The sequence below is a fragment of the Neophocaena asiaeorientalis genome, unplaced genomic scaffold, assembly GCF_003031525.2.
Source record: "Neophocaena asiaeorientalis asiaeorientalis breed wild unplaced genomic scaffold, Neophocaena_asiaeorientalis_V1.1 scaffold866, whole genome shotgun sequence".
NCBI classification, from domain to species: domain Eukaryota; kingdom Metazoa; phylum Chordata; class Mammalia; order Artiodactyla; family Phocoenidae; genus Neophocaena; species Neophocaena asiaeorientalis.
Genome location: NW_020172694.1, coordinates 453,799 through 476,025, shown reverse-complemented (window position 1 = coordinate 476,025; position 22,227 = coordinate 453,799). Strand labels below are relative to the sequence as shown.

Sequence of the window (22,227 nt, the reverse complement as noted above, 5' to 3'; positions counted from 1 at the left end):
GGGGAACCACAGACAAGGCTAAGTCACGGTTTAATTCTCATCTGATTTAAGGGGGGGGGAATGTAAATTGCCAAAGTATATCTTTTACTAATTCAAATGATAAAGGTGCAGATTTCATGTAGTTATGAAGGTTAGTGATTAACCTAAAGAATAAGAGGTGCTATGATTCTCTGCTTCTGTAAAGATATTAATGTCATACTTGCTAAATTAGCAATCATATCTGTTTCTTCCACAACTGTTTTTCAAATGCTCTTTGTCTTTCCACTGATTCCCTTATTAATGAAGTTGGACATACGCTCACTGTCTGTTTGTATGAGGTATGTTTTTTAATAGCAGGCAATGAAAACTATTGGGGTGACCAAAAAAGTTCATTCGGGTTTTTCAGTAAGATCATATAGAAAAACCCAAACAAACTTTTTGGCCAACCCAATACATCATAACTGTTGCCTGACAGCGAGTGATTGTAAGACACAGATATATTACAATGAAACTTACATTTGATAGGTTAGGGTAAGTGGCTTTCAAACTTTTTTTTTTTTTTAACATAAAATTACCTGGGATTTTCTCCAAAATGTAAATCATTAGGTCTTGCCTCCTGGGATTCCGACCCAGCAGAATCAGAACAGGAATCAGGAATTTACATTTACAACCAGAAGACACATCGATGAACATCACTTTGAGAAACATAGTCTCTGGAGAACAAGAATTTTTGAAAATATTTTTAAAATACCCATTTGTTATCTTTTCTCTCACTAATGTTTAAAATAGGCAATAAGGGAAAGAGAAGGAAAGAAAAAGAATATAACTTTTCAACTATTTTAATAGCACTCAAAGTGCTAATTAGTCTAGTTTGTTGTTACGAATAAGACATTTTCATAATAAAGGATTATCTAACTTTGAAGCATAAAGCAACATTTGTTTCCTCATGCAACCTTTGAAGGCAACAACCAAAAAATGTTTAGGATTTGCTTAAAAAGTCAATTTACTATTTCAAAATAATTTTATGCTGGTATTCTGAATATGAGCAAATCTTTTATTTTCAAGCCCAAGATCTCTTAATTTCTTACATTCCATTTCCATATACTCTACATTTTTGTTAATTGTGGGTTAATTTCTTTAAACCACTAAGTTCAGAATTTTACAGCTGACAGATAGGTGCTAAGCAAACAGTTCAATTTGGCAGTGTTGGCATCTGTCTTTGTAGTGCTATTTGAATATTCTGTGTTTTGTCATTTTATAAAGATGAGGGAATAATAAAAATGAAAACGCTGATGAAAATGATCTGCTTGGGGTATTTGGTGTGTTACAGACAGAAATGTGGCCTTAATGAGAAGGCACTGGACTTTGCAGGTGGCGTGTGTTCATATATGGAAAAAACAAAGCAAAACAAAACTTGAGCATCACTACCAAAACAGAAACTACACGTAGGGATCCAGAAATACAAGGTCCTTAAGGCTATTCGTTGGGAGTCTTGATACAGATGCCTTTGTAAAAAGAAAAAGGGCAATGGCCATATTTCTCTGGAGAAAACTTCCCTAAAACTTTTTGACACTAAAATGATCTTTCCACTCTCATGCTCAATATTCCATTTAATATGTTGCCAAATCCTTATTTTTGCAACATTTAATTTCTGTCTGCTAAATTTTCTTGAAATAAGCTGAGAAAACTAGAATTTGACAAAAGATATTTCTATTTTTAAAGACTAACCTCCTTGTTTAATGTTTTCTTTCATCTTTTGTAGCAAGATCATATTTTGAAATATTAACAGAAGCTGCACCTGTTATAAGGTATTTCCTGCTATCCCACCCCACTTGAGGCAGCTGAGAGGGCTTTCTATATATACTGCCCTGAGATGGTTACCAGAGAAATGCAAAGGAATGGTTACCACAAAAAAGCAATTCAACGCTCTCTTTTGGGTTTCAAAATAGATTTTTGAAATCTGTAGCAGAGTGAAGGCTGACTGGCAAGAGATAAGGTCTTGCAAACTAAAGACCTGGCGTACAAGCCATATGCATGATAGTTTTTCGCCCTCTCTGCTTCCTTCCCTCTTTTCTTTCCTCTCTCTCTCTCCCTCCCTTCTCTCTCAGTATCTCTGTCTCTCTCCCTCTCTCTTTCTCCCTCCCTTTCCATCTCACTGGGAAGAGAGAATTAAATAGGAGGTGAGGGAACTAAATATGGCCAGTGTGTCACTGAGGTTTCTGATTCCTGTGCTTTCTCACCTTCTAGTCCTCTAGGGCTTGGGGAATCTGAAAGTAAAGCGACCTATGAGGCTTTTCCCAGTTGAACACCAAAGAGGCAGCAGGTATTGCCCAATAAATATTGGGCACTTACTATATGCTTTACGTATATCAACTCATTTAATCCCAACAACCTTGTAAGGTAGGTATTATTAATTATATTAATATCACTGTTTTAAGATTAAGGCATAGATTCATTACCTTAAACGGTGGTTTACACAGCTAATAATTTGAGGGGCCGAAACTCAAGCACATCTTGTCTGGATCTGGAACCAACGCTTTTGTCTTCATAAAGCAGAGTACCTGCCAGTCCCTCTCCCAAAGCATGCAGCCTACACGTGACAAGCAGTTTAGGAGACAGAGTGATATGGTGTGAGGCCCTGACGAAGGGCCTCCACATCCCAGTCTCCAGAGCCCCAGATGGCATGGAAGGGCATACAAAAGTCCCATTCTGGGTCCCCTACACCCAACCTACATCAAAAGGCTTAGGAGAGGGTCAGCAGATAATGAGGGTTGTTGAGCTTGGGGAAAGGAGGATGCAGAGTAAAGGTTCTGACAAACGGAGATCAGTGGAAACCTGGACGATAGCAAGAATGCCAAAGCCCCTACCATCTGACCCCATACACCTTCTACACATGAAGACAGGCTCTGAAATTCTGATACCACCCTGCAGAGAGGGGAGAGAGGAGAAGATCCAGACTCTATATTTAGAGTGACCGAGAAAGATATAACTGAGTTCCCCTGGCATTAAGACAGTATTTTCTGCCACTAGTTGGAACAGCAGCCCAAAATAGACACTAAGTCTAGTCATTGAGACCTCAAGTCATATGCTTACACCCCTGAATTGTGAAATACATGCTGAAAATGTCATATCCTTGCCCTCAGGAATTCAAAAGCAAGGAAACAAGCTAAAACACCAAGAATTTATTCCACAATTAGGTATTTCACTGTGAATTTTACTCACCGGAAATGGAACCACCCCCATCCTTGAACCACACTTACTTTTTGACCTTTTTAGAAAAACTCTTTGCAGGTTACGGGGAACAAACTATGTGTGAAAAGTGGAGATAGCATGTGTGCAATGATTTCAGTCCATAAATACAACAATATCTTGTATTGTTTTGGAGGTTTACAGAGTCCACGTCATACACATGAATTCACTAAATCATGACAATAGCTCCATGAGGTAGGTATTATTGAATTTACAGGTGAAGTACCTGAGCCTTAGAGGTTAAGTGATATGTCCAAGGAAACAGAGCCCATGACAAAACTGGGAATCAAACTCAGGCCCTCTGATACACATAATTTGTATGTATATCATATACTACAAAAGAGAGACGAACTTAATTTTAGTCAACTCACCAAAAGGAAAAGAAAAATTAGGCCATAAACATATCTCTCCAAATTTTTTTCTTTGATATAGCTTGGAAACTGACTTCTTGACCTATGGACCTGTTCATCTCTAGGTAGATGCTGGTGGTTACTTCATTTTTGTAAAATTAAATTTCAAATGATCACCCCCATTTTTTCAAATTTTTTCCATATTTTCAAAGTACGATCAACACAAAATTTAGCAATGTATATGTCATAGGAAAAAAATGTTCACTAAATTCTATTGCCCTTGGAACTTCCAAGACATGATGCCCACTTCATCCATCCAAAGTTGAATAACTGAATATGCTAACTTTAATCTAATGAACAATCGTATGCAACCTGGTATATGATAGGTATTGTATTCTCAAAATTTCACATATATTTGTAACCAGAAAGCAGATAATTACTGATAAACCTTTTGGATTTACATAATTTTCTTGTTGACAAAACATAAGTAGTCCAAACTTTACAAGTCAGATTTATCGTAGTTGAATTCTGACTATTTCAGAAATAGGTTAACTGAAATTCAGATTCATACACATAAACATTTTAGTACGTTTTTAATATTGACAAAGTTACTCTCTGATTAAACGACTAACTTTTAGTTTATGATTCATCTTATATCTTTAATTTCAGAAAAGTAAAATGAGAATTTTTCCCTACAAGTAAAACCTGGCTGTTCATAAAAGAGAATTTTTACGCATTTGATAATACAGTGGTGACATGTTAAGACAGCACAACTCTGTGATTAAATGGAATACATTTGATAACACAATGCAAAATAAAAGAAATCAACACAAGAAAGAATGATGTATTTGAGAACATTTTTAATAAATAATGTGACAAAATTACTTTTCTGATTATTGGATTTTCAGTATGCAAAATTATGGCTAAAAATAAGAGGCTTCTTACATGAACATAATGAAAACATTAATCACATGGATTGTTCCCTTAGTACTGCACACCTTTTCTATGTAAATTTCAAATTATCTAAATGAACACATTTAGTTTTTGGTGAACACCATCTTTTTTTTTTTTTTGTGGTTCAGTTTTGTTTGGCTTTGTTTTCCAGTGGGGTCAGGCCTGATACCTATATTTGAATAAATGTACATTTTTTTTCTTCAATAGCACCAATTATAAAGTCAATGAAATTTATATAATGACAAAAAAAGGATCATAAAAATCTACAGTCAGAGGGCATCATTTGGCAATTCAAAGCAAGTAATGCCTCTATTTGAGCTTATAAGGAAATCTTGTAAGTTTCACCATTGGCCACAACAAACTTAAACCTTTTTTTCTTTAAGTCCGGGAAAAGTAAGAACCATTGCGTACATGGCCCACAATAAAGTATGCACGTTACTTCACCATCTGTCATCATTCAAATATTCCAAATACAAACATAGAGCATTAACAAAACAGGTTAAAAACGCTTCTCAACACTTTTTTTTTCAATAAGACAAAAAAGGTTAATAGTTACAATGGTTTACAAATAAAGTTTAGTGATTGTGCTTTTAAAACCAAAAAAAAAAAAAAAAGATTAAAAACAGTGCATTACAAAAACAAAAATCAAACTTCCTTAAGTGGCACTTCTGAAAGTTGAACTGACACTACCAGAAGAAATTTAGGCCAGTTAAGATAGGGATGTCCTTATTCAATTGGTCATTAAAAACATCCATTTGTTTGTAATATGCATTTATAATTGCTTTTTGATTGAAAAATAGAACAAGGTTTTTGCTAGGCTGACTTATGACAATGACTTGACAACCAGATATCCAACTGGCTTACCCCTACTTATCCAAAAGTACATTTCCAATAAGAATATACTTCAATGATTGAAATGAAGACAAAGTAAAGTACCACCAGGGGTTGCAAAGAGTATATATTTACAATGTTTCTACCCCATTCAAATTGTTTGTGGTTGTTCTGCATTTGCTACGTATTTTTTTCTCTCCCAGCAGAGGGTGGTATGAAAGACTGATTTTAAAATCATGTTAAAATGAAGTTATGTTTTAGTTTGCATTAGCAGTTGGTTATAGAAAGATTATATCTTGAGAGCCCTTGACATGAGGTTGATTAGTCAACTTTGTATCTTTGATCAATATTTTGCTGTAAATTGGCTTGGTATATAAGCAGTGCAATGCCACATCTCAGGGGCAAAATGCAAAAGAACTGTTTTGTTCTCTCCTGCTGGCTGATGACTGAAGCAAGAAGTCAAATACTTCCCTTGCTGGAAGCAAGGTGTAATGATTTGTTCCAACAGTGAGGGGAATAGGGAGGTTCTTCGTAAGGATAGGGATCAAACAACAACAATAAAACCCCAATAAACTTTAAAAAAAAATGGTATTCCAATAAGAGGAATAAAAACGACAATTTGTACACTCTGATTGCACTGAACATTTCATCTGGCGTCATATGTCATCAGACACGAGGCATCTTGAGTGGTAACTTTCACATTAGATCTCACAAGCCTCTCTGGTTGTCTTCAGCTTTCAGTTTCCTGTAAGAGACCAGTTCTCATTAAATTTTAAAATAAATCTTAGAGTATTGTCCTATTTCATGTTTATTTATATGCTTTTATTCTTATAATTTGTGTTTCTTCATTCATTCACTAGCTACACTAGAAAATGCTCATGGCAACATATTAATTTGTCAATTTTAGCTGGTTTTGATAGCAAATCTAATAGTTCTCTAACAAGTACTAAACTGTGTTCCACACAGTGTCTGGGTGTTGGCAGGTGTGGCACAGGGTGAGAGGAGAAGGAAGAGGCCAAGTTCTTTACTCCCCCAGCCTCAACTCAACATTATAGCTCAATTTTTATTGGTTTTAAGTAGTAGGCTGTCTATGATGACTTTTTTCCCCAAAAGGGCTCTTCTAAAGAAAAACAACCAAAAACCTAAAAAATAACTTTTCTAACAGCATTTGCAAAAGGAAAGCCTTTTTTTTTTTTTTTGTGGTACGCGGGCCTCTCACTGTTGTGGCCTCTCCCGTTGCAGAGCACCGGCTCCGGACGCGCAGGCTCAGCAGCCATGGCTCACGGGCCCAGCCGCTCCGCGGCATGTGGGATCTTTCCCAGACCGGGGCACGAACCCGTGTCCCCTGCATCGGCAGGCAGACTCTCAACCACTGTGCCACCAGGGAAGCCCAGGAAAGCCTTCTTATTCCAAACCTCAAAATCAAAATATTGATATATTGGGCATTATAGAAAATTCAATTTGACATAATTAATTATCATTTTTCATCTTCTATTATAAGAAGTTTTAGTTTAACACTCAACTTAAACAATCTGCTTGAGATTAAATATATTTGTAAGATAAATTTGTCCCCAACTTGTTTTTTTATTAAATGATGAAAACACAGTCTTAAAAACAGGAGATGATTTTATAATATGATGTGATTTACTGCCAACTCTATCTTAAAACACTACCTATAGATTCCAACAAAGGAGTGTATCTTTGACTCAAGAAGATTGGGAAGGTCAGTGTCAAGTATCAGGTTCCCATTTTCAAAAGACTGAAGATGAACGCGTTGGCCAGGTCACCCTGATTAACCCCAGTGATCACTAGGGTGGCAGGTAACGCAGGCAAAACACCCGCACTCACACCTGATAACTCTGTCACTTTATTGGGCTTTTATAACCTACTGTAATGTTATGAATCATAATTATTGAGATCAACAGTTCTTATAACCTAACAACATTTTTGCCATATATACTTCCTATGTGAATAGCTACAGATAAATATGAACCCTAAGACCTAAAAAGAAGCTGTTATTACCATTTAAAACTTTGGAACACATTTCAAAAAAATCATTAAATTCTCAGAATTTCAGTTGTTGGCATCAGTGACAGGGTTTGTGATGAAACAGTAACATTTCTGTGGACTGATGGATGTTTTTAACTTTGAGACTGATATAAAAACTAGTCTAATGTTGGGAAACTTGAAAAAATTATAGATACCTCTAATTCTTCATTATTATCTTCTCTTTCATATCCTCCAAGAACTTGCATTTCTGAAATATTTCTTCGACCTACATTTGCTTGTTCTCTTTGTCTGCTTCCTGATCCTCTTGATGACATTGAGCTTGAAGAACTAGGATCTCTGGGATTATTTGATGTCGGAAAAGTAGGTCTACAGTAAGGTAGAATATCCTCTGTGTAATGAAATATAATAAGTGCGTATGAACACCACTGTACATTTCATTGTATAATGTATCACTTGTGTCTATAATTCTGAATGGGGAAACATCAGTGTTTCTGAGGAACAAATGAGGACGTTTTATAACAGTAATGAACAAGGCAGCAATGTCTTTTGAAAATGAAAATAACAACCTTGCTGTTTTCCTAGTAGTGGTTGGGATTTTTGTTGACTCTACTCATAAGCTCTTGTCTACCTCAAATTCACTTGAGATCAACATCCTTAAAAGAGGGAACCCAAACCTGGAGTCAGACGTGGCTTCCAGTTCTATCCTTAACGATGTGATCTCCCATTATTTTAGGCTTTAGTTTCAACTTTTCTAAAAAAGTGATAATAGTATCTACACTCAGAGGAGCTGCTAGTGTTGATGTGAAAACAAGTGAGACATTGTAATAGGTCCCTATGTAAATTATGAAGGAATTATAAGGCATTGATAGAAAAAAAGCCCAGTCTTCTCGAATCACCAAAACAGAGCCAAGACCGGATTCACTTCCTAGATGCCAACTACCATTTCAACATCATATTTTAAATTGTGAAACGTTGATTCTCAAAAGCCTGACATCATTGCTAGCTTCAAAAAAACAAGCCACTCCAGGGTACCTCCCTGGTAGCGCAGCGGTTAAGAATCCTCCTGCCAATGCAGGGGACACGGGTTCAATCCCTCGTTCGGGAAGATCCCACATGCCGCGGAGCAACTAAGCCTGTGCGCCACAACTACTGAGCCTGTGCTCTAGAGCCTGTGAACCACAACTACTGAGCCCGAGTGCCACAGCTACCGAAGCCCACGTGCCTAGAGCCTGTGCTCCGCAACAAGAAAAGCCACTGCAATGAGAAGCTTGTGCACCGCAATGAAGACTAGCCCCTGCTCGCCGCAACTAGAGGGAAAGCCTGCACGCAGCAACAAGACCCAACGCAGCCAATAAATAAATAAATAAACAAACAAATAAATAAACAAGCCACTCCAGTTAAGTACTGTCTTCTGAATTTCTATCTCCATACTGCTTTAAATTTGGTGCTGCATCTATTGACGCATCTTCCGACCACTCGCATCTCTCCAAAGCCTATCCATTCTACCCTTTGGACACCAAACACATAAAAACAAAGCAAAACAAAACCTCTTCCTCATGCCCTTTTGTTTTCCTCCTCTAAAAGCTTCCTCTACGGCCCACATTGCCTGAATGAAATCTGATTTCCCCTAAAGTTTCCACTGCAGTTCCCTGTAGTGGAAGGAGGAAGGTTTGCCTTTAGCTCACTAACACCAGCTCTAAATCACTGCTCCTCCAACAAAAACATCCTCCTCTTGTGAGGGCCAAGCAGTCGAGTTATGTAGCCTGTGTAGTCCACCCTGATGATACCTTTTTCCTGTTCTATTCATCACAACTTTAGTTCCTGACGCAGACTTCTGACTCTCTGGGGTTTCACAGTCCATGTGGACCACTACACCTGCACCCTAGCTTCACGGCACTTGGTCCTCTGTGACCTTCGTCTTCAGTCCCTGTTTCATCCACCTTCTTCGACTGAATTTAGTTTTTGACAAACTACATTATGACAAAATATCTCATTTGCTAAAAGCTTTCCCCTAAGTCTGTGCTCTACATAAATCAATACTTTATCTAACGATTGCTTAGCAAAGCTTCTTGAAAAGCAACCTGGACTCAATATTGGTCGTCGCAACTCCCATTCACTTTGTATCGCACCGAAATCTACTTATGTCCACATTACTACAAGGAAACTGAGAAAATTCACTGTTGACTTTGATAATGCTAATCATGTTTCAGCCCTTACGTCTCTGGACTTCTCACTGTCCTTCATCTGAAAACCACTATCAATTTAAACATGACTACTCTCTTAGCTCCTATATCCCTCCTTCCTTCCTGGCCAATCTTCTGTGGGTTCTTCTCATGCAGATGCCCTTATGTTGATGCCCTTCCTGCAGGTTTCTGCTTTTGGTCCAGCGTGCACACGTGCACATGCGTGTGTGTGTGTACAGAAAAACCTTTTTCTCCACTCACCCTGGGTGATTTCATCCATTCTCTCATATTGTAAACTTTTCTAGAATACAGCTGCCATGAGGGCAGATATTTTTCTCTGCTTTGTGTACTGATACACTCTCAGTTTGACACAGAATAGGCCATCAGTAAGTATGCTGATTGAATGAATGAGTGGCTTAACTTTTAACTCATCATGATGAGTTATTAATTTATATTTCCTGAACTCTGCCTGGTTGAACACTTCCCTCTTGAGGGTCCCTCAAACTCCACATGTTGAACATTGACTTCATCATGTCCACTTCTCTGAGATTTCTTCCCTCTCTGTATCCCCTAATGTAGCCAATGACATCACTCATCATTAAGGTACCTAAGACAGAAAACTGGAATTATTTCAGGATCTTCCCTCCCTTCCAACAAACCTTCCCATAACCCTTAAAATGTATCTTTTCCACACATTCAACTATATAACATGTAAGGATGATTTTAACTCTAAGAAGTTTCCTGAATTTTCCCACTCACTCATCCCTGCTCCCACAGCTTGGTTTATATTCTCTACATCTCTTCTGGGGGTTGAAAATATCTTCTAACAGGTCTCTGCTTCTTAAGTTATTTCCCTCTAAACTGGCTTCACTCAGCCACCTTCCTTTTATAGTAACTACAGGCTCTCTCTGATTTAAGCTTATGTTTACCGCAAGAGCTTCATTTTTACCAATTTACCATGTTTAATGTCTAGTAATACTGAATTTCTTACAGCCTCTTCAATGTATCTTAACCTTTCATGATGACTTTCTCTGCCAGAACAATCTATCCACTCTTCTTACTTAAGCTAAATTCCACCCATCCTGGACACTCAGCTTATGGGTCATTTCCACCAGGAAAGATCAAGAAGTCTTTCTTTATATTCCATCTCCCACAAGACTGGGCTAATTTTCTCTTCTCTGGACTCTCAAGTACCAGAGCACCATAAACATTAACTGGGCATATACCCTGAGAAAAGCATAATTCAAAAAGAGTCATGTACCACAATGTTCATTGCAGCTCTATTTACAATAGCCAGGACATGGAAGCACCTAAGTGTCCATAGACAGATGACTGAATAAAGAAGACCTGGCAAATATATACAATGGAATATTACTCAGCCATAAAAAAGAAACGAAATTGAGTTACTTGTAGTGAGGTGGATGGACCTAGAGACTGTCATACAGAGTGAAGTAAGTCAGAAAGAGAAAAACAAACACTGTATGCTAACACATATATATGTAGGTCTCTGCTTCTTAAGTTATTTCCCTCTAAACTGGCTTCACTCAGCCACCTTCCTTTTATAGTAACTACAGGCTCTCTCTGATTTAAGCTTATGTTTACCGCAAGAGCTTCATTTTTACCAATTTACCATGTTTAATGTCTAGTAATACTGAATTTCTTACAGCCTCTTCAATGTATCTTAACCTTTCATGATGACTTTCTCTGCCAGAACAATCTATCCACTCTTCTTACTTAAGCTAAATTCCACCCATCCTGGACACTCAGCTTATGGGTCATTTCCACCAGGAAAGATCAAGAAGTCTTTCTTTATATTCCATCTCCCACAAGACTGGGCTAATTTTCTCTTCTCTGGACTCTCAAGTACCAGAGCACCATAAACATTAACTGGGCATATACCCTGAGAAAAGCATAATTCAAAAAGAGTCATGTACCACAATGTTCATTGCAGCTCTATTTACAATAGCCAGGACATGGAAGCACCTAAGTGTCCATAGACAGATGACTGAATAAAGAAGACCTGGCAAATATATACAATGGAATATTACTCAGCCATAAAAAAGAAACGAAATTGAGTTACTTGTAGTGAGGTGGATGGACCTAGAGACTGTCATACAGAGTGAAGTAAGTCAGAAAGAGAAAAACAAACACTGTATGCTAACACATATATATGGAATCTAAAAAAAAAATGGTTTTGAAGAAACTAGGGGCAGGACAGGAATAAAGACGCAGATGCAGAGAATGGACTTGAGGACACAGGGAGGGGGAAGGGTAAGCTGGGATGAAGTGAGAGAGTGGCGTGCACATATATACACTACCAAACGTAAAATAGATAGCTGGTGGGAAGCAGCCACATAACACAGGGAGATCAGCTCAGTGCTCTGTGTCCACCTAGAAGGGTGGGATAGGGAGGGTGGGAGGGAGATGCAAGAGGGAGGAGATATTGGGATATATGTATACGTATAGCTGATTCACTTTGTTATACAGCAGAAACTAACACAACATTGTAAAGCAATTATACTCCAATAAGGATGTTAAAAAAAAAATACGAGTGTACCTGTGAATCTACAGATACCTGTCTCCCTCTCTGACTATAAGCTCCTTGAGGTCAAGGTTCATGTTTCTGCAAAAATCTCAGAACTAGTACAATGCTTAATAACACAGTAGATGTTTGATATATGTAGAAATAAATTGAACTAACTGAGGTTAATGTCAGCAAAAATATCAGACCCTGAAGTCTAGAAGACCACTCTCCTTAATTAAAAATAACCATTTGTTACACATGTAAATCAGGGAGCCTCTTTTATTATAAATAATGTAAATTGAATTATGAAGGTTAAAATTATAGCAAGGTACAGAAATGATAATTAAAAGACAAATAATTTCATCTCTTTGTTCTAATTATGCATACACCAAATCTTTCCAAGTTGTAAAATTTTCTCCTGAAGAATTGAACTTGCTTTGGAGGGAGGTTGCCTGTGAGCAGCAAATCGGTCTGCACTTTCAGCCAGACATAAATTTCATAATTTATGAATCACTACTTGGAGTATAATCACACAAAGTTAAAAGTTCAGATCACCTTTGGCTTAACTGACAAAAATAAGCAAAGTTTTTCAAACTTCAGATTGTGGTGATGTCACCAAGTACTCTGCGGTCACATAGGAATGCACAGTGTTACCATCACTTCACGGCTGAGTCCATGCCTGGATGAGGGATTCAGGCTTCTGTCACAGAACAAAGTGAAACTGTCTTCCGTGTTGAAAGGAAGTTGCTAATGACCAGATGCCCGTAGTAAATAGAACAATAGATTGATGTCTAACCTTACCAAAGTACAGCTTTGAAAATACAGTTGTAGTTAAAGCACACTTACCACCTTCTAAGATTCATTTCCCCATCATTCTTTCCTGATTCCTTCATCAATCACCTTCCTTTTCTTGTATCTCTTCTGCCTAAATAGTTTCTTCTCCTTATTCTATAATAATGTTCAAATACACTATCCTAAAACATTTTCACAGATTCTGCCTTCCTGTCAAACCCTACCTCGACCTCTCTTCTCCTTCCCAACCTTCTGCGAAGAGCCCATACTCATCACCCGCTTCCACAACTTCCATTCACTTTCCAGCCCCCTACAGGCAGGATTCTATTCTGACTACTCCACTAAAAACAGTTCTTTTAAATACAACCCACAAAAAACATTTTGTAAAATCTGTGTGTCCTCCACCCATTCTCTCACCCTCACCCCCATTCACACCCACCTTTCACTTCCATGGCATTTTATATTCCTTCCTATCTTAAAATTTCTATCTCCATTCTTTCTGGGATACTATTATTTCTAGCTTGGGTAGCTTGATTATTTTATATCACTGGGTGGATCCACCTCAGTTTCCATATAGAATGTCCCTCTGCCGAACATGTAAGTATGTATGTATGTATGTATTTTTATTGAAGTGTAGTTGATTTATAACATTATATTAGTTTCAGGTGTACAACAGAGTGATTCAATATTTTTATAGATTAGGTTCTATTTAAAGTAATGGGCTATATTCTCTGTGCTGTACAATATATTCTTGTAGCTTATTTATTTTATACATAGTAGTCTGTACCTCTTTATTCCCCATTCCTATCCTGCCCCTCCCCCTTTCCCTCTCCCCATGGGTAACCTTTAAATACAATCATCTCTGACTGTGGTGTGTTGGAGAGAGCTCACTTGTTCTCATAAGAGCTCACTGTACCCATCTCCTCCCAACTCCACATACACTGATTTCATATTAGTAGCTTGAAACTAGCCATTCTGGGCGTAATTACACAACAGAAGTAAGCAAATGGCTACAAACTGGAGGTTTGTTTTGTTTTCTTTCCAGAGAACTGATTGATACATTATCTACTGTATCACTGCAAGATAATTTAGCTTTTGTAATTCAAACAATTTTCACCTCTGTGTTGCTGGTTCTAAAATCCACTCTCTACCTACAACCTTTCTCCTGATCTTTAAACTTAGTTCTCTAAGTTCTTATTGATTTTCTTCATATCTGTGTTCTTGTCAGTACCTTAATTCATTCATAACTGAAGTTATTTTCCACAAGACTTTTATCCTTTTCCCCATTCTTCTTTACATTGGTTAATACAATTATGTTCCACTAGTCATAGAGAGCCATCTAGTTAACATCTGAGTAACTTTTCTTTTACTCCATTAGTTCATTTTACTTTTTTACATTCAATTAGTCACCAAGTCCTATAAGGTCTACCTCCGAAATGCCTATGTAGCTTGTTTCTCCTTTTAATTTGCATAACTGTTTTAATTCAGTGTTTTCATATTTTATACCTAGATTATTTTGCAATGTTCTGATACTTTCAGCTACCCAATTCCCGACTCTTCCTTCACTGTAGAGTGCTGTCAGTTATTTTTTTAAAGCACAAATCTGATTATGTAATTTCTTGATCAGATTTTTGGCTGACTCATCACTGCCCATATCATAAATCCCAGACTCTTCAGAATAGTATTCCCTGCCTTCCCAGTCAGGCTAAACCACCTTTCTAGTTGTATCTTTTACCATTTGTCCCTGGCCCCAAGTATCTAATTCTCCAGCCAAACTGTAAATAAGTATTCAACCAAACATTCATTTTCCCATTTTCATATTTTTTCACCACTTATTTCCTTTGCCAGATATCCCCTTCTCCCTGTTTAACTTGTGGAAATCATGCTTTCCTTTAAAATTCAACTCAGTTGGCACCTCTCCAAGGAAGACTTGCATATGTCATGTATTAGAATTAACTGTATTCAAATTATCTGGGAGCATGCCTGTCTCCTCCAACAGAGAGCAAATTTCTAAATCTCACCCTTTGCACAGGATCCTAAAGAACCTAGCAGAGTACCATGCAAACATGTTCAATCTATATTTATTGGCTGCTTGACTAAATCAGTACCTTGGATGAGATGAGTCTTTGCTGGTGGAAGGTCTCGTTTTGCTGCCTTGTTTCCTCGTCCTTTCCCATCATTTTGCTGTTCCTGTGCTTCTCTGGGGTCACCTGGATTTGGTCGCATTTCAGCAACTTGTCTTCCATCCAATACTTCTCTCCCCTTGTAATTGCCTCCTTTTCTCTCTGATGATCTGTCTGTTCTGGCTTCTATGGAAGGGAGTTTTGGCACCATTACAGGTCGTACCTCCAGCTGTGCCTTGGATTGGGCAGTGGGTGACTTTATAGCAGGAGGTGGCACAGGAGGAGGTGGAAGATCTAAAAAGAAATATTTAAAATACTGTAAAAGTTTGCCACTTATAAAGTCGTCAACATTAGCATTGCCATTAGAGTCACATTCAACTGTGAGATAATATATCTTAAATGAACTGGAACAATTGAAGGCAACCAAGGAATAAGATGACCAACAATTTTAATGTACTCTCATTTTTATCTAGCACAGGAATATTGAATCATAGAGCTGGGACTTAGAGGTTATCTGGTCTTGGGATGGCTACCATGGTGGGTATGTATGCCATAACTTTCTCTACTGCAACCACGGCAGATTTTCCCAATTGATTTCAGCGTAATGTTGCTGATTCCAGATGGATACCCTTACGCTTGAGGCAATCACTTCAAATTGACTGAGGCTGGCACTTGAGTTGAGATCTATTTGCCATCCCTAATCCACCCTGAACCCTTTCTCATTTTGTAGATAGGGAAACTCAAACACATAGATCTTAAGTTATTTTCCAATCTTAAAGGTAAATATGATCAGAAACAGGACTAATGCCCCCAAATTCTTAATTTTTGGTTCAGTGTTGTTTACACTACTATTTCATTCTATCGCATGTTCACAATCTACCATTCACTGATGGGGTCTCTCCACTTTGTATATGCACCCACAGATTTTAAACAAGATGATCACTAGTATAAATATAAATTAATTTAATCTATATCTATAATTATATATTAATATATTACATATAATTGGATATTGTATATAATTCAACTTCTATTATAGACATACTTAAAGATAAAAGTAGGCATAAAATTTGATTTCTAGAAAATTCATTTCCTTTAAAAGGTGTTATTTTTTTAAAATGACTCCTATGTACATACTCCAGGGAAAAGAAGTAAATAACCTAGTAATAGCTGGAAAGTTAGTAGAAGAATATGAACAGCTTCTAGTTTTAGGCTGTTCTGGTGTAGTCTGGAGGATGGATTAAAAGGAAAGTCTTGAATCCAGGAGGCCAAGAAGTTATTTTAATAGCTCAGTAAGTAATGACAGGAGATAGGATTGTATTGTTGCCTGTTCAGATGGAGAGTAGATATGTTTGAGAAAGTAAAAGGAAGAAAAATCAGTATTATTTAATGATCAATTGAATATAGTAGGGGAAGACTATCCATTAGATAACTTTTAGGATTTTTGCCATAGTTGGCTAGAGGAATGAGAGAAACATCTCTGAAGATGAGGAATATAGGGGTGAGGAAGAGATGGTTTGCAAGGGAAGAACGTGAGTTCCATTCTAGAAAAGTAAATAGGAGGAGCTTTTGAAGTATCCAGATAGAGATGTCCAGCAGGTTGTTGTACATAAAATCTGAATTTCAAGGGAGGTCAAAACCAGAGACACAGAGATTTGGGAATTATCAGCATAGTTTTTTTCGTCATGACTTTAGAAATGGTAATGTTTCCATATTTGCAGAGAAATGTCTGTGTGATAGAATAAGTCAACTAAAACATGTACAGAACATGTATTAAATGCTTAGTTACTACAAACTTAACATTAAGATTTTCCACAAAAAATATACACTCACATGGTAAAAATTCAAAAGTACATAAAGACTAGGAAATACAATCCTTTATACCTCCCCACCTTCATTTCAAATCCTCAGTATTGGTGCAGAGGTGATCAGTTTGAATAGGTTTTTATAGATCATTCCAGAAATTATTTATGCATCTAAAGCAGGGCTGCCAAGTTGCAAAACTCCAGGGAACACCATTCACATTAAGAACTATGTAAAATGGCCACATCTGGGATTGTGTAGAGTGGCTGTCTGCCCATCAGAATGTGACAGTCTTTCTTTCTTAGTAACATAAAAGGGATTGCACTTTTTTCACCTGTGCAGTTGTATACATTTTCATATGTGTACATATAGTTACCTCTTTTTATGAAAAGTTTGTATAATGTTCTGTTTTATGAATATATCATTATTCATATCAATCCCTACAGAGGAATATTTAGGTTACTTCCAGATATTTTACTATTATTAGCAATGGTCCACTGACTATCATTTACATATACCAGCATAATAAACTCTTGAATATTAAAATTGTGCCTTGAAAATTCTTAATATAATAGCAAATTAAGGGTTCTAGGAGGCATAAGTTTTAATCTAGTATTTCTCATTCTTGTATTTAAAAAAAAGTAATTAATCCTTTTCTTTTGTTCCTTAAGTAGATATGAATTTTTTAAAAACTAATTTTCTTTTGACCTTATGTGCTATATAACTAAGGCATTATGATTTGTTGTATTGGTTTTTGAAAGCAGAAAGCTTGAGGTACCATCTTACGACCAGCTGTTTTACTTAGGACTCCATTATTAAAAGTGGTCAGACCGTAACTTACATTTTGCTGTTGTTGTTAGTTTTCACAACTCACCACGTTCTCCTTTTCATGTAAACGGCCTCAATACTTTTTATCTACAATGGGGGCTATGGGCTTCCCTGGTGGTGCAGTGGTTGAGAGTCCGCCTGCCGATGCAGGGGACACGGGTTCGTGCCCCGGTCCGGGAAGATCCCAGGTGCCGCGGAGCAGCTGGGCCCGTGAGCCATGGCCGCTGAGCCTGCGCGTCCGGAGCCTGTGCTCCACAATGGGAGAGGCCGCAGCAGTGAGAGGGCCGCGTACAGCAAAAAAAATTTTTTTAAATAATAATAAAAATAAAATGGGGGCCAAAGTACAGTCCATAGCATTAATTTTCCCAAGAATCTGGGAAAATCAAAAGATTTTTTTGTCTTACAACATAAATTGCCGTCATCACTAGTGTTGATTTTCCTCCTTTACGACTTTAACAAATTTTTTTAAAACAACACTTAAAAAAAAGTACTATCGTGATATTCTCCCTCATCTGCTGCTTGTTTATTAAAAACAACCAAAGAGTTAGAAGACAGATTGTAGTGAGTGGCTTAAAGCCAAGAGGCCCAAGGCTGAGCTGTTCTAAGTTCAGACTTAGCCTGGGACTGATAATGCGAGGAGAAAAGCCTAATTCAGAACATAGCTGGAAGCAGAGCGAATGAGTGACTGCAGGCTCATTTCTGCACTATCTGCTTGCTACAAACTCAAACTGATTGCAAACACAGCTTATCAGGAAGCTGATGACTGCCACTATCATCAAATCGTAAAATGTCTGGGCTTATTAGATCGCAAAGCTGATGATTATCACTATCATAAGATCATACAAAGCCTTGGGAATCTATAACTCTTGAGACAAAATCTATTACTGGATGCTCTATATAGGTATATAGATACACCTGTATCTATAATACAGGTAGAAAAAGAGAAGAGAATCCAATGATATTTTTAAGAGTTCTAACTTCCTGCATATAATTGCCACTGTATATAAGTGACAGAGGGGAATGCTGGTGGGCGTAATTTCTTAATATAAACAGATTACCAAATAAATTCTTTTTTAGGTATTGTAAAATCCCTGAGTCAAATCAGGGATTATCATAGTATAAACAATTCTATATTTCATAAAGTGATAAATAGTACTTTCATCCAGTTCATACCCCTAATAGCTAAAATTGGGTTTAACAAATGGGATTATGGAACTCATATATATGTATAGACCCTTTCTTTATACAATCATATAAACACCATTCTTTATACAAGACTGTCTAAATACCAATATAATGCATGTAAAATAATACGTAAGAACATACACATGGAGACAATTCTGCCGGCATTAACTCACTATGGAGATCCAGCACTCTATTTACTTAACTACTTAAATTCCCAGACCTTGTAATTAATGATATATCAAGTCAAAACAGCATCATTCCAAAGAGGGTGGTGAATTTATAATTTATGAAAAGTAGAGCTGGAGAAATAATGTAGATTTGGTTTTTAAATCAAGTATGTAAATGCTTCAGAAGGGGTTGAAAAGCGGTAGAAAGAATCAATTAGAAGGTCCTAGAAATGCACTTATGCTTGGCTTTAACTCGATAAAAGTCTGACTGATAAATATTCATATATTTTAATCCTACCCTTCATCTGGGTTAAACTTGGAAGCGGCAAATATGAAATAAATAAAGAGTTGGATTCTGCCTGTCAGTGTGTCAATAACATGCAGCCTTCTGCTTTGCAATGAGTACTCCCTGGGTGTTTATGAGACCCAGCATTTACCTGCAAACAAGGTATGGCACAGTGCCATGGATTAGGGGCTTGTGGGCTGTTATGGGCTGAATTGTGTCCCCTCCGAAATTCACATGTTGAAGTCCTCATCCCCAGTGCCTCAGAATGGGACTTGTATTTGATGACAGGGTCTTTAAAGAGGTAACTAAATTAAAATGAGGTCCTTAGGGTAGGCCCTAATCTAACCTGACTGGTGTCCTTATAAGAAGAGGGCACATACATTCACTGAGGGAAGACCAAGTGAAGATACAGGGAGAAGGTGGTCAAGAAGAGAGGCTTCAGAAGAAACCAACCCTGCCTACACTGTGATCTTGGACTTTTAGCCTCCAGAACTGTGAGGAAATAAATTTCTGTTGTTTAAGTCACCTAGTTTCTGGTACTTTCTTAGGATAGCCCTAGAAAACTAATCAGAGCTGACTGACAAGGATCATCACAAATTACTCTTTATCATTTGAGACCCAGACACTCTTTATCTCTCCTTATAGAATTTACAAAAATTCTGCAAAGGAAGCTGATAATTTGAACAAAATTTACAAAGTAAAGATGCTGTACACTCGACTGACATACCATAGACTGAAAATAGCTCACATAAGAAGTCTATTGACAATAATCAAACTCATCCATCAGAGTTGATGTATTTTAATCATAAAAAGCAAAAATGAAAGAACCCTCCAGGTCTTACTAATATATTTAATTCTCATTTTCACAATTGGCAGCTCTTTAAATTCTTTCTTTCCCTTCCCTCTCTCTCTTTCTTTAATAACTGTACAAATTGTATCTGCAATTGAGTTTCTTCATGAATGAACTGTAAATATTTTTTTCAAAAAATGAGAAAGTGATTTCTGATAAAATGATGTTTGTTTCCATGCTATAATCAGTACTATCAAGAGTATCTGCATTTCTTTTATTTGGTGCATTAGGAAGTATCTGCATTTAAATGATTTTGGTTCATCAATATGCATTATGGAAATGTACAAAATAACACACAGCTTTGTTATTTTTTTCGTTACCAAATCAGAAAGCATCCAGAATTAAATTCAAGACTTATTAGTACAGTAAATGTAACTAAAAGACAGTTGGTTATCAAAATGCTAAAAGGAAGGTAAAGCTAGTATTTAAAAAACAGCTTTAGTTGTAGCTCAATTTTGTCTATTTCTGTGACTTAGAGAAAATAATTACTGGCTTCTACATTGTGGTATATATTATGACTACTCTGCATAATCACTTGTGAAATGAACATTTAGAAATTTAAATAATATTTCTTATTAACTTTTTCGCTTTCAAATATTTTAACATATTTCTTTGGTATTTCTGAAATTAACTTAAAAAATAACTTGGTTGCTTCATCATTCAATTTAATAGCTGTTATTCAGGGATTAGTTAGAATTTATATTTAATTATTAAACACACTGAAATAAGTACTCCAGAACGTGGGGCAATAAATACAGACCACAATTTTCAAGCACAGTGTAATTTGTAACTGCAACACTATGCCCTTTAACTGGCATGTTTACATTATTTAAAGCATTTTTTTTTATTGGAGTATAATTGCTTCACAATACCTTGTTAGTTTTAAAGCATTTTAAAAAGCGTCACTCAATGCCAGAAGCCCCTTGAAACAAGTATAAATAAGAGGTAGAAAGAGCTACACAAACCTTTAGGCTAGGTTTTTTCCCTGATGTATTCAACCTAGATGTATTTACATCAAGGTTTGATGTTTGACCAGTTTTCTCTTAGGAGCACTCTCTTCTAGATAATAAAAACTGATAGAAGAGCTATAAAACTTGTAAAATGCCATTATAGGGATCCCATAAATGTAAAACTGCCAATAGAGTTTGGGGATTTACACCTAGTGTTTGTCCCTTCACAGAGGGAAACATGCACAAAGCCACTATAATAACCCTTCAAAACCGGATAATATTCTGACAGCTCAGCTTCGCTGACAAAAGAGTCCTGGGCAGGATCCAGGAGGCCCAGGTGCGCTGTGTCATGCCAGTATTTAATGTAGTCTAATATCAGATAGATGCTAGTGAGAGAAAATACTCCGAATAAAGTATAGATAATAGCATGGACAGCCACTCATTGCAAAATTACTTGTGCTCACCATGCTGTGAGCTTTGTATTAAATTTTTTCTGTCAAGTGACAGGAATCAGAGAAGTGCCTCAGAAAACCTTCCTTGTAACCTTGGATAAGGATCTATAACATTGGTCTTTCATATGGTAATGGAAAATGATGCCCTTTGTGAAACATTGCTGACTGGTAATGAAGGTTCTATCAGGTTGGGGAACAGCGCCTGTGACAATCTTCTCCCCCCAACCTTTTAGCAGATTCAGCAAACTTGACAAGATGGGTGAGTCTGAGAGAATTTATCTTACGTGAATTTCCAACAAAGCCCTTGGGGTTGTTTTATAAAACGAGAAGGTGGCAGTTTAATAAATGCCGGGCCACCTGAGGCACTTTCATTAAAGGCTTTCTCTAGACAACATCACAATGTTTGCGGTATTCTCCTGTGCTCCCTGGAGAATACAAGCCTTACTTCTTCAGTGAGAATGGATACTGTATGTGAAGGCATGAAGGAAGCTGATTCGATTTGCCTTTTGGGGCACAGACTAACTGTTCATATCATCACTATAGTTAGAATTTATGTTCAAATGAGCTTATTGTCTTCCATTTGAATGCAAAATTCACCAGGAAAAAAAGTGAGGACATTTCGGAAGAGTTATCAGTGAATGTGATGAAGGTTAACCCTATGCCATGACTTCAACTACGATAATGTCTATTTGTTTAAGACTATATAATAAC

The 22,227-nt window shown here is 37.0% G+C and overlaps 1 protein-coding gene across 1 annotated transcript in view; it reads right to left on the bottom strand.

Annotated features, from left to right (window-relative positions):
* Positions 1 to 4,421: 4,421 nt before the first annotated feature.
* ROBO1 (roundabout guidance receptor 1) overlaps positions 4,422 to 22,227 on the bottom strand; it is a 391,570-nt gene continuing 373,764 nt past the window's right edge. The window contains exons 28-30 of the mRNA XM_024740150.1: positions 14,981 to 15,289; positions 7,568 to 7,761; positions 4,422 to 6,108 (exon numbers count right to left, since the gene is read on the bottom strand). Coding sequence (XP_024595918.1) covers positions 6,094 to 6,108; positions 7,568 to 7,761; positions 14,981 to 15,289 — 518 coding nt within the window. The 3' untranslated portion in view covers positions 4,422 to 6,093. The remainder of the gene's footprint in view (positions 6,109 to 7,567; positions 7,762 to 14,980; positions 15,290 to 22,227) is intronic.